The sequence below is a fragment of the Lipophrys pholis genome (assembly GCF_963383615.2).
Source record: "Lipophrys pholis genome assembly, chromosome: 3".
In the NCBI taxonomy this organism is placed as follows: domain Eukaryota; kingdom Metazoa; phylum Chordata; class Actinopteri; order Blenniiformes; family Blenniidae; genus Lipophrys; species Lipophrys pholis.
The window spans coordinates 2425186-2438672 of record NC_137627.1 but is presented as its reverse complement, the minus strand read 5'-3'; the positions used below and the strand labels follow the sequence as shown (position 1 = coordinate 2438672).

The 13487-nt window shown below is 42.4% G+C and overlaps 1 protein-coding gene across 1 annotated transcript in view; it reads right to left on the bottom strand.

Annotated features, from left to right (window-relative positions):
* The window catches only part of LOC308107292 (rho guanine nucleotide exchange factor TIAM1-like), a 62062-nt gene that overhangs the window by 10475 nt on the left and 38100 nt on the right, over positions 1–13487 (bottom strand). Inside the window, exons 9-15 of the mRNA XM_080459566.1 lie at positions 13413–13487; positions 11380–11550; positions 11183–11287; positions 10688–10769; positions 10341–10427; positions 8266–8478; positions 7017–7117 (exon numbers count right to left, since the gene is read on the bottom strand). Coding sequence (XP_080315692.1) covers positions 7017–7117; positions 8266–8478; positions 10341–10427; positions 10688–10769; positions 11183–11287; positions 11380–11550; positions 13413–13487 — 834 coding nt within the window. The remainder of the gene's footprint in view (positions 1–7016; positions 7118–8265; positions 8479–10340; positions 10428–10687; positions 10770–11182; positions 11288–11379; positions 11551–13412) is intronic.

Genomic DNA, 13487 nt, shown 5'->3' with positions numbered 1-13487 from the left:
AAAAAGTGACAAAGAACTTGATCACCATCAGGCGAAGACTCTTAAGTTGTCTTTGTTTTGCAATATATGGAGTTTAGAGGCTAGACGGCCATTTTTTCCCCATCACTCCTACAGTATTAAGCTCTACTGGGAAATAACAAAGCCCAGAACTGCAGAGGGAATGTCACAATTCTTAAATAAAAACAATCTTCATTACACTCAAGAGGATCACAGCATGTTTATGTGTCTTTAAATTACTGCACATGCATGGAGTACCTGTCACCATTTTCTTCTGGATGTACGCTTTGTGCGCTGGGACGTGATGAGAAAACATGGCCGCAGAGTGCAGCGAGAACAGCATGTTATCTAATGACAGCCACAGCCTTTCTCCTGCGGCTTCGCAAATCACTGTAGTTATCAGCATTGTTATCTAATCAACCAGACATTCATATGTGAGGCGCAGCACCCATTTGTCTCCCCTGACAATGTTCCCGAAATCATCAGGCGGCTTCCAGATCAACAGAAGGAACTCGGCGGTGTAATAAAGTCCGAACACGTTGCAAATGAATATTCCACTAATACGTAGGTAGAATTCCAGCTGAATCTGTTGAGGAAAGAGCGGCTATAAAAGGCAATCCGACAACTTTTGAGTTTCCCTTTGTTGATTAGAAATGTCAACAGGGATCACATCACATGCAAACAAGTAAAGACATTTGATATTAACTGCCTCACGAAGGTCTATTTACCCATGAAAGCTCTTTAGAAGTGAATCCGCTGCGAGAGGAGGCACTCTGCTTTACATCTGCGCAAAGAGTTCACTTGAGAGCAGCTTCATTAGCGTCAACCAAAGGCTTCCCTCAGTAAAATGTGTCTATAATCTGTCCTGCAGCGTGTTAATGTTGTGAGGAGATGCAGTGTTTACATCCCAAACTGACGTGATGAAATGCAAATAAACAAGGACTAGTGATCCAGTCACAGTCTCTGTGCAGGCTAATTAACACCATGGCAGTGTGGGCACACGGACTGTCATGACATGATAGGGAGAAGAGAAAGAACAGAAGAAAGAGGGAGGGAGCAGGGAATCAAAGCCTTCAAATTAATATTAACATTATGTAAATCAGAGAGGAAGTCATGGACCGAACTGTGAGATGTCTGAGACAATCGTTTCTCCACAGTGAATGAAATATAGATGAAAAACTCCCTTTGAAAAGACAGTGAGAGAAGACGGCATGTCCAGCCTTTAAAAACCCCCGAAACAAAACGACACCAGCCCGAGATCACAGCTCGAGGTAAGAGCGAAAAACTCCAATGAAAGTCGCTCAGAGTCCGAGCGAAGTGGGCTCGGACCTGCAGAGATGCAGATTGCACGCACCGCTTTGTTTTGGCACCTCGTGGAGCACTCCGGTGATTATGGGGCAACTCTGCGACACAACGGTGACTCACAGATTCCTGTAGTCTGTCAGTAGCAGCCAAGAAGAGGCTCAGGGGGAAAGGTGAGTTTACCCCCCCCCCCGTCATTCTTACAGCAACTATCACAGCGACGGCGATAAAGCAAAGAGAGAAATCTCACCAGATGAAGCATGTCATAGATGGAGTCTGAGGAGCGCTTGCTGTGCTTGCTCCACTTCAGGACGGACATAGCCGGGTGGGAAGAAAGTCAGCAGCTCTGGGAAGACTCAAGTCTACACAGCGTCCCTCCAACTCATTTTTCCGCTTTTTGTGTGTGTGTGTGTGTGTGTGTGTGTTTGTGTGTGTGTGTGTGTGTCTTCTCTGCTTTAAAATAGGAGAAGGTGCTTGTGATGAGGGATGAGTGAAGCTGCTCAGCCTCCTCCTCTCCGCCCACCAGCACTTACTGCCTTCCAACTCGCCTTCTCCTGCGCCTTCACAGTCTGCTGTAGCTCTGCCACTGATTTTCTGCTGTTTTCTCTCTCTCTCTCTCCTCTCCTGGCTGGGTGAACTCGGGCACACAGTGTGAGTGTGAAGATCTGGACACTTCTCGCAGCATCGTAAAAAAAAAATAAAAATAAATTTAAAAAAATCAGCCTTGATAATCCTTCAGAACGGAAAGGGAGCAAAGGAGCAGGAGGGAATGGAGTCTCCTCCTCAAGGTTGCGGTGGAGCAGGATTGGCTCGGATAGCCACACCACAGCAGAATACAAATGCAGGATTTCAGGAAAAAAGGGGAGAGAGGGGAAGAGGCAAGGGAGCAGGCTTAAGCGGATGCTGCACACAGGAAACATCCCGGGAAACGTCCCGCAGTCAACATTTTGATGTGCCAAAAAAAAACCCCAGCTCTAATGAGTTGTTCCCTCCTCTTATCAGGCAACAAGCTCAGAAATAAAATGACCTGCTGATATTATCACAGGTTCAAATGTCTGAGGAGAATCCAGGAAGTAAATCCCCTGACTCCCCCGGTGACACACTTAAACTATTCAAGAATACTCAAACAAAAAGCTCCCATTCACACACTGAGAGCACCACAGAAGCAGCAAATCAGAGTAAAGACGGTCCCATCAGTGGAACAGAAAACCACAAATTAGCATCTTTACATACAAATACAGAGCATCTGATCTATAATTAACTTTTCCCAATCATGTTTCCAAGATATCTGGTCAGTAGAAACAGACTCTGCTCTCAGAGGAGCTGGGAAATTGCTGATCAGGTCAACCCTGTCAGAGAGTATTTAAATGAGGGCTTTCATGTGCGCGCCTGCTTGACACAGCGAATGGAAGCAAAGCTGAGTGCCTATAAAGAAAAGTTTGATACCACGGACTTTTAGGGACAATCCCAGTTTGCTTAAAAGATAAAGTTAAAGACAGAGTGCAACATGACTGTATTTGTGCATGATTGAATCAGTGTTTTGCGTTGAACGAGTCAGGGCGTGCAGTGTCTGGTGTTTTAGTGTCTGGTGCACTGCCAAAAACATTTGTCACGGCTTCGAAGTACACAATCAAGTGTTTGACAAGGTTATTAATATAGCTAAAGGATTCAATTACTTATGAAGTAAAAAAAGCTTTTCCTGCTCTGAGGTTATCAGATTTGCAAATGTCAAAGAAAAAACCCCCCCTGATATTCTACCGTCTAGAATGTGGGTGTCAAACACATTTTAGTTCAGGGGCCACATGCAACAATTTTCATCGTGAGTGGGCCAGAACCATAAAAATTGTTCCATAATAACCTTTCAATTTACACTTTGAAGCTTTGTCTTTGTTGTAGTGCAGATCATACATGATTAGAATTCTATATTTTTGCAAAAGCAAAGAAAAGGGTCCAGAAATTACTACAATCTCAACATAAAGCCGATTTTAATGAAACCGTCTGTTGCATAATGCAGTAAAATGTCAAGAAGAATGTTGCATTATGGGTGTTTTGTCAAACTCACCCTGACAGCATGGTTTTGAATAATGAGGTAAACAGCTTTCATGGAAGTGTCGTCGATACCTGAAGGTTTGGCTTCAGTATTGTTTTGTCTGCTCTTGAATTTGTTTTGGGTGGAAAAAAATGCTTTCTTCAAATTTTTTACAATTTGCTTGATGGTTTGTTGGATCGGTTTGGAGCCTCTTGTGAGCAAGGTGTGGCTTTATGTGTGACACCCCCTATCTAGAGCAAGTTCCATTTGTATTTTTAAAACTCCTGCTTTTGGCTGTAGCCTACTGTAATACAGTATTTGCACAAGTCAAGGATCAGCGTGGGTCTACACTTTTTTCTTGGATGTACAGAAAACCTTTTGGGATGCCACTTGCTTCATTTCCTTAACAGCAGCCGATATTTCCATTTTAGTTCACAACAGCTGCAGAAATGCAGTGTGGTGCAATGAGAAGTCACGTAGTGCGCGGAGGGGAGGCTCGCCAGGCGGCGTCAACACACAGATTCATCACAAAGCGGCAGGTTAAGGAGAAGGAAACGGAGCTCTGGGATGTTTCACAGGAAGCCCAGTGAGAAATGGTTTTTTGCAAGGCAAGACGTGTTCAGTAAAAAATAACTCAGATTGCGTGGTCGACTCCTGCGGTCAGGTAACAAGCTCTGAAGATAGCTCAGTAATTGTGAGAGGGACAAGTGAAAAACACCTGCTGATATTATCACACGTCGAATGTCTGAGGGGAATCCAGGGCTGAGGAGGTAAATCATTTAGCCCTTTACTAGAAATCCTCGCATAAATCCTCCAAAAAGGGCTTGTATTTGTACAATAAGTGCATCGGAATGATAATATATAGCACGACAATGTAACGGCTGTTAACTCCTCAAGCACAGGTTTGATAATAATGTAATAATCGGTGGTATTAAAGGGTGAGAACAAGTCGGAATGGTGAGTAAAATCCATCCAAAAATAAGAAACGGAGTTACGAGATGGAGGAAAGGAAAATTAAATAAAGTGTTTGGGACTTTAATCTATACTGTGCTGCCAAAAAATGTTTGTCTCGCCTTCAAAAGTACAAAATTAGATGAGAAATTCACAAGGTTAAAAATAAAGATAAATGACTCATTTACTTAAAAGAGGATAAAGTAAACTTTATGACCACACTTTCCTGAGGCACGTCTCCCATTCAGCTGATATTTCCCTTCTTATATAATGTGGAGACGCAGGAAGAAGTGGCAGTTCACATGAGGGGATCACTTGTCAGGCAGTGTCGAGACACAGATTAATCTCAAACTAGTTACCATGTTGTTCGGCCGTTAATTAGCCGCCGGTGTAAAACTATACATGGCCACTTTTCGGGTACAAATACTTCGCTGATCTCTGGTGTCGCGACACAAAAACTTTTCAGATTTAGTGAAACAACACAATAGTTTCAGTTCAGGTCGTGCAGTCAGCCGTTCCATCGTGTTTTGGTCGTGCGCAGGCAATAATCTGAAACTGCTTCACATTAGATGATAAAAAAAAAAAAGAAAGTAAAGAAGCCGGTACTGTAAGAACTTCGAAGGGCAAGAGCAATGACAAGGAGTTGGAGCTCCTCCAGTGAACTCCTAATTTACTGTCTGTACAATGAAAATGATTTAATGGTTAAATGTTGTACTAATACATAAGAGCCTTCGTTTCATCGAGGAAGCCAAGTCCTTCTAAAGGCGGTTACAGGAAGAAGAAGCATTAAACACACTCCTTTCCTGTAACTTTTCTTGGTCGGCTGCTCAGCGACACAGAAACATCGGCCAACTTAAAAGACGTACTTTCGTTTTTTAATTTTTTTCTATCTCTGCATTTATTTGTAGTAAAACTAATAAACATGCATTCATCAGCTTATCCTGTATGACCACAAATAATCCGAACCTCCATCAATGGGCAGATAAACATGTTTGCAATTCATTTCGGGTCTTTAGTTAATAGTTTAAATTCAAACAATGCGATCATTCTTAGAAAAGACGGGAAAAAAATAAATTTGGGAGATTTGAGACGAGCTGTGTTTACATGACAACAGCTCAGATCTGATCTGATTCAATCCCATAATGCTTTGAAATTTGTGACACGCACACACGGTCTCACATCCAACTTTACCTGGAAGTCTGCCAGTCATGAGGATGGATTAGTTTACGTGATTAATCAAGCTTATTGTTTTCCTTTTTGTGATTCTTTCAAAACTACACCACAAAGAAACTCCCTCCTTGGTGAGTCTGATCAGGAAGAGACCAGCATGAAGCTGACGTGTGAAGTGGCGGCTTCTTCTCCTGCAATGGTGAAGTTACATAACAGACGCGCTCTGACACGCCCACGTGTCTCTACAAGGACTGATCGGATCATAAACAAGGTTACACCTCCTCCCCTCAACCAATCAAGTGTTTACATGATGTGATTTTAATCCTTGAACGAGACCGCTTATGGCCCGTGTAACTTCAGGAGGTCATTGTTTTAGCTCCTAGTGTTGTGTTTGTGCGATGAAAAAAAAAGATCAGGGATGCTTTCTGACATTTTGAGGTGGACGTAGTTGAGTTTTGATATCGAGTCCAGGATTGTGAGGTAGATTGGTGTTATCTTGACATTTGCACTCTGAGATGCATCAGGAAAAGGTGGCGTGGAACCAAATACACCATGTTTCAGCTTCGCATTGACAGAAGCACGTCACGTTTTATCAAACATGCTCAATAAATGCAGACGACTTGAAACCAAACGCGGACTGGACGGCCCCAGTCCGGCCCAGTGACTTTAAAAAACAGGCGTGTACATGCTGTGTGTATTAACTGCCTCGTAAAAATGGGCTTCAAAGCCCCACGAAACACACCGCAGAACATATAAAAGTGAGCAAACAAGAAAAAGGAACATTCCTGCGATTCGATGAGCTGCTCACAGCAACACTCTCCACATCGTAACAACAGCATCTGATCAAGATCAGAAAAGCAAAAAATAGGCGGCGACGCCGACTAAATTAACTATAATATACATTCAAGGTCTTCACACACTAATAAACAAGCATTGCTATTCATGCTTTATACTTTCTTCTTCATTCTCTGCATGCACATGAAGTAAAATAAACATGCCTCCATTCATTTGCCGACCTTAACACACATAATCAGGCTACTACAATTCAAGCCGAATTTCCAGGACGTGACTGTCACTTGACTGATGTGTATGTTGTGTTCATCTCAAATCTCTAGAGCATAATATCCCTCTTGGTTCCTTCACGGAGGTGTGTATTGATGTTAAGCCTTCAGTGTGTCTTTCAAAGGCTGATTAATTCAGACATGAAGGGAGATGAAAAAAAAACAAACCCAAAAAAACATGATGCCCATTTGTGTAGAGAGGGACATTGTTAACCCCCCGATGTACAGCCGAAGCGTGAGCGGCATTCATAAGCGAGATAAAATGAGCCGGTAACAGATGGTGACTCAAACTGTGGAGAAGCAAAACGTTCATGAGCTGGGGGTTTTTTTTTTGTTGGTTTTTTTCGTCCAACTGAGAGCGGAGAGGTGATGTTGTGAAGGACAAGAGGACGGGAGCGAGGCAGAGAAGCCAGCAATATTATGTGAGAGATGTACTGTCAGTTTTTTTTTTCTGTGGGGATAGTTAAAAAAGGAAGAGAGAAAATAAAGTGAAATTCTTCTCCTACCTTTCTGCACTCGTCGAACTCGCTGAAGATCTCAGAGTCGTCGTCCAGGCTGTCTCCTGAGCTCTCCAGCAGCAGTCCCACCCCATCGTCCAGGATTTCCTCTGAAACAAGCACATTTATGCACAGGATTAATTTCCTCTTGTGTTATCGCTATAAAAACATTAAAAACAAGGGACTTTCACACAATACTCAGTCTCCTCACCTTAATATAGAGATAGATTTACTTTTTTGTACACAACATCTTTCAGCTTAATAAATAAATAAATATTACCAACAGGAATAAGCCAAATGAACCAAAACAATAAAATCATTGCAAAGACCATTTTGTGATGTCATTCCTATAAATCTACCAAAATTTCCAACTTGGCCCGGCCTTGCAATACAAGTTTCCACCACAAGGTGTAAAATGTCACACGGGGGTCTGGGGGTGTCAGACACATTTTAAGATCAGTGGCCTCATACAGTCCGATTTCATCTTAAGGGAATTAGACCGGTAAAATAAGTCAAATAGAAAGTTTAACGTTTTTTCTTTGTTTTGTATTTACAGTATTCTCAACCATAAAAAAAAGCTTGGTTCCCACACTGAGCTGTAGTCTACATGATCAACAGATATAAACACAGTAAATACCAAACAAAACAAAGAGCTGAAATTCAGAAAGTGACTCTAAACTGCCCTCTAATGCACAACAAAAGCACTTTTACATGGTGCCCCTTTAAGGTAGAAATCAAAAATAGGTTTTGCCATCTTTGAGGTATTAAAATGAAATTATATGCCAAGTCACCAATTCAATTCAACTTTATCTATATGATGCCAAATACAACACAGTCCTTTTAAAGATAAAAGTCAACAATTCCACATGGGAAAGCAGAAGCGAGTGCGGTAAGGACAAACTCCACTTTTTAAGAAGGAAGAAAACTTTGCAGATCGAGTCTCAGAGGTGGCGACTGGCTTTTTTCTGTCCCGGTTGGGGTGATAAGGTGGAAAGAACATGTTTCGTCCCTGGGTGGACTTGAACCACCAGCCTTTCGGTTGAACGCGTTAACCGACTGCGCCATGAGTAATGTTTCCGCACATCGCAGCTGACGTGTGGGAATTGGACATTTTTAAGTTAACCTTCCCCAGTGCCCTCTGCTAATTGAGCCTGTAAATGTCACAAGTTACTCGAGGCAGCCATCAATGATTAATGAAAAAATAATGTTGAGACGTGGTGGGTTTGCATGCCTGACTTGATTTTCCAATGAGCCTCACCTTGACTCTGGGAGAAGATGTCGGTGTAGAGGTCCTCCTCCGCGTCGGAGCGGCGAGGCGGCAGGTAGCAGAGCTGACGGCGGTCCACCGAGGGCAGCGTGTACACCATCAGAGCCAGCGAGGCTTGAGAGAAGGCGGCCTTCATGTCAGAGAAATTAAGGCTGCAGGAGTCTTTTCCGTTCAGCTGGAGGATTTCATCTCCAGCATTTAGACCTGCGAGCAAGGACACAACCAGCCGTGATTCAATTTGGCTGTCAGACCTCAACACAACAGACAGACATCTTCTAATTACCCTGGTATGAGAGGGTAATCACCATCTGCCTTGTTTTCAGCATCAACTAACTGCCCATTAGATTCCTGATTGAGATATTAAGATGGGAATATTGTCAGATTATGCTAAATAACAGTAACTCAATATTCTGATGGCTGCACCGTGGTTGGCACTTGCTCTCTTTTTTCTACAGCGTTTGCATGTTTTCCCTGTTTGTTCTCCCTCTCGCAGTCCGCAAACGTGCATTTGATGTTAATTAATAAGTCTCTGAATGGGGCAGTCAGATTAGTTATGTTTTAAAGAAACCCAGGCACGATCGCTGCATTTGTGTGGTCCAATTTGTTTGAATAGATGTTTAATAAAGACTAAATTCAGCATGGTACAAAGAACAAACGTCCTCTCAGTTTATCATAATGGACTTCTGCTGCTGTTTTCACTTCTTCATACATTTTATAGGCTGATTCCAGTTCTGAACCTATGATAATCATCCAAATGCATCCTGTCTGATTCTTTTCACCACAAAGCTTGTGTAAGCATGAACAAAAATGTAAGTTTTATGTAAAAATTCTAACAATATATCTGCATAACGATAAGCATTTCCCGTGCACTCATGCCTGCTAATTCAAAATGAATCCAATTTCAGTAAATTGTAATATATCCACAAAATGATGCTCTTGAACTAATTCACAAATTGTACTCGTTTGGCAGCCCCAATTAAATGATACGTTAAGGAAGAGGTCAGCGGCAGGAAAATAACTAAAACAGTCAACACACTGCAGATGAATGTGATGTGACTAAATAAGCCCAGTTAGGTTTGATGTTAATTAGGGGCAAGAGAGAGAGCACTGTTATATGGAAGAACAAAGGCCAAAGCTTGAAGACATTAACGTCTTTACATTCATGTTTTTATTTACTACAAATGACATCGATGTCATAATGCTGAACACTATACCATAAAGCATGCTGACCAGATATCGTGCCGCCTAAGACACAGGTTTGATTCTAGGCTTGATGCCTTCCTGTCTGGAGTTTGCATGTTCTGCCGCTCTGTGGATGGGTTTCCTTTTTTGTATTTAGACTCACTGCGTCAAACCAAAGGTGTGGAGTGTGAGACAGTTTCTTTCTGTGTTTGGCACTGTGATGGAGTAGTGCAATATCCAATCTGTACTCTGTAAAAAAGAAAAATATAAACGCTATGTTCTCTCTTCTTTTGTTGGTTTTGCTGTTGCTCTTGTTGTGATGTCTATTTCCTTATATATCAGTGAAGTTTCACAGTTTGGAGCTGGTTTACTGTGAAAATTCATAAGATAAAGTCGCCAAAATAGGTAAACAAAAGACGAGGGACATTCACGCTTTCTCTCTCAGGCCTCATTCTCCGTGCCTGGCCACCGGCTGACGCTGCAGATATCTCAGTTTCTGCTTCAGAGCATCCCTGCGTGCACTCCACCTGCACCGTGACCATTTCCAGCATGATACTTTGGCATCACTTAACCCTGCAGTCCATCTTCATTGCAGGGGCACCAATGTGAAGCAGCTGTGGCCAAATGTCATCCAGAGTGTCATCTCTCATAAAGGGCCAGTGAGCGGCACCGTGCTGATGATTACAGTCATCTGCGACGGTCTACCTCGAACTGAGGGCTAAAACGTCTTCTACACGTTGAGTAATAATGCACTAATGCATTTTGAAGGGAAACTGAGAAAAAGAGAAATAACTACAGGCCTAAGCAGGAGAAACAATGTTTGGACAACACACATAAAATAACTGAAAAATATCTTATACAGAGTATTTTAGAAAGGAGCGAACCTTTAGCGAAGGCCAGTCCCCCTGCCTTCACGTCAGTGATGTAGAGCTGCTGTATCCCATCTTCTTCAACCACTGAAATGGAGAAACCTGAGGCAGAAAATATAAGATTCAGACTTGAAAGGGCAGCAGAGAGAGAGAGAGAGCGAGAGAGAGAGAGAGAGAGAGAGAGAGATGAGCAAGTTGAATTACAACTGAGAGATTTGTGCAGCACAAAAGGGAAATGGTGTGGAAAAACTACAGATCACGAGCAGGCCAGAAAAAAGCAATTACTATCCTCAAACGACATCACATATAGAGATACTTGACTCGGACTTCATTAAAACATTTTAAGTGAAAATCGGTCTCACCGTAACCAATCATGCAGGATTCATCTCTGTCGAACTGGATGATCTTTGTTATTTTTGAACAGAGTTCGATTTCTTTGTAAAGCTGCGAAGAACAAAGAAAGAGCCTATTATATAATCGTCAGGCTACTTTTGTCGTAGTGTGGTGGGTGGGTTAATGACAGCGTGGAAGGCGAGTGTTAATTCTTCTTTGTGAAGGATACTGTCTGCTGTGTGAGGATTACATGATGAAAACACAAAAGTCGCTGCTCTGACTATTAATAAAAGCTCCCCATGAATATGTTTTTGTGCATGATCTTTCCCGACAGAAAGGATGAAAATACGGAGCCTATTTATGATTCTCAACATGAGGTACTCATACAGCTGTCGTGTTTTCTCGATTGTGATTCCTCAAACACGCGTCTCTGCAGCCCTTGACATCTCTTTAAACCTACTTTTTGACCTTTAATCCAGCTGGGGAGAAAGGATAAGATCATGCTGAAGCAAGCGTTTACATACCAAGTCGCATATATCCTCCTCTGGTTTGGGAATGTAGAATTGCACTTGGTTTTCAATGAGGAACTTTAATCGCAGGTAGTGCTTGGTGGGATCGAGCTGATGAGCCTTGAATGAGAACAAAGACAGAGAGGAGGTTGGTGTTTCTCAGGTTAAGCGATGTCACAGACAGTCGATGGAGGCCGGCGGGCTGCCGTTACCTTGCAGATGGTTTCCAGAACACACAGTGCAGACTCCCCAGGCTGGATGATGGTTAGCACAGGCTGGTCGTTTGGAAGACAAACCCAGGAGGGGGTCAGGTGGTCGGGCACCCAGATGTCGCTCTCTGTGCTGGGTCGAGGAAGGCTTTTCACCGTTCCCTCCTCACTTTTCTAAATGAAAGGAGAAATCGATGAAGGTAAACTCTGGTCAGACACAATGATCAATCGGGCACACAAAATGTACTGACTTTGAGGGAAGATTAAAACCTACTTCAGGTACTTCACACCTAAATGTTCTGTGTTTGTGTCCCCGGTACTCGAAATACATTTTCATAACAATATATGACATGAACTAATTGAAAATGTCTATTTGGCTGCTTTCTTCACAAGGACAACTTGGACTCTAGATCTGGTCAGTTTTAATGGTGGATACTTGCTGCAACAAGAATTCAAACACAGATTCAACAAACTCAAAAGCAAAACTGAACCCCATGTGCCAACAAGTGGGACTAATAATCCATCTTTTATCCCACATTATCCAACTCGGGGTCCCAGAGAACTAGAGCTGACCTCAGCCGACTATGAGGGAAGGCAGGATAGACTCTGGGCAGGTCAGCAATCCACCACAGAACAAATAAAGAGAGACAAACTCTCACATTCACACCTATAATCATTTCTTTAAGTCACCAATCCGGGAACTATGGGACCAACACATACAAAGTCCACATAGAAAGTCTCCCAAGCAAACTGCAGACTCGAGCCAGAGACATCTAACTGCTCCACCACTGCAGCCCGAGGAGGGAGTACAAATTAATCTTTTCTTTAAAAGAACAAATATTGAAAAAAAAAAATCCAATCAGCTCACTCCTATACCACTGTGACCAGTTAAAGGGCTGTTGGTCTATCATATAAAAGGATGTGACACAACCTCAGAGGAGGCAACTAATCAGGAAGGCTAATGTAATCCTTTCTGACAGCTCCCATCTCTTACATACTGACTTCCAGTTTTTGCCTTCTGGCTTTCGGCTCAGATTTCCTCATATGGAGGGCAACAGGTACAAGCGCCCCTTTGTCTCTAAAGCCACATCCCTTCTGAATTTGAAACAGGGTAGGAGGAGTCGTACTTCATTTGATTATGTGGCTTCTCAGAGGTAGCAGGAACCTATAATACGCACTGATAACACTTTATAGATCTTGCGTTTTATAACTGATGGGCTGTTGGAGTCGACCTGTGTAGTTTATTTTACCATCGTATTTCATCTATGCTATTGATATTGATCAGCGCAATTAATTATCCCTCCTTAGATTTCTAAGTGTGTATGACATGCATGTTTTTGTATACCATTTATGTCTGCATGTACAGTTTGTACATTCTTTGTTTGCATTCTTCAATGACAGCTCGTTACCTGGTTGCTATCACACTAGACTCAAAGCTGTCAGGGTGAGTTTGTATAAAGGTTTTATGGACATTTCACTGTATTTTGCACCAGACAGGTTCATTAAAATTGGCTTTATGTTGAGATTGGAGTCATTTTCTGTAGTAATTGTTTGGTTGGTGAAAATATAAACATTTTCATCATGTGTACTCTGCGCCAGAACAAGGAAAAAGTTCAAATTTAAAGGTTGTTATTGCACTATTCTACCACTCTCGCCCAGTCAAGATGAAATTGGGCTGCGTGTGGCACCTGCACTAATAATTGCTTGACACCCCTGGTTTAAATAGACCTTTAAAAAAGGCCTGATCATATAAACTGGATGGCTTTTATAGCGTATAAATCTTCTATCAACACAAAAAACACATGAGAAAAAAAAAGAGAACCAGGAATGAAAGACACATTTGATCCTCTGATCAGCCTGACGAGCTGTCATGTTAGAAGCTCTCGCCATCTGTGGTGTGGTTCACTCACGATACAAGAAAGGAGAACATTTAGTGGAGTTCAAAGACGGATCAGAAAATGATTTGACAAAGTTTCTACCCTGGCCCACTGCTTCCTGACAAATTAATGCAAACAGACCGGATGAGTCATCCTTACTGTGTTTTCCTTTGCAGGATCGGCATATAAGCCATCTGCAGACTTTTTCACCGGCTCGTCGCCATCAGCAAACAC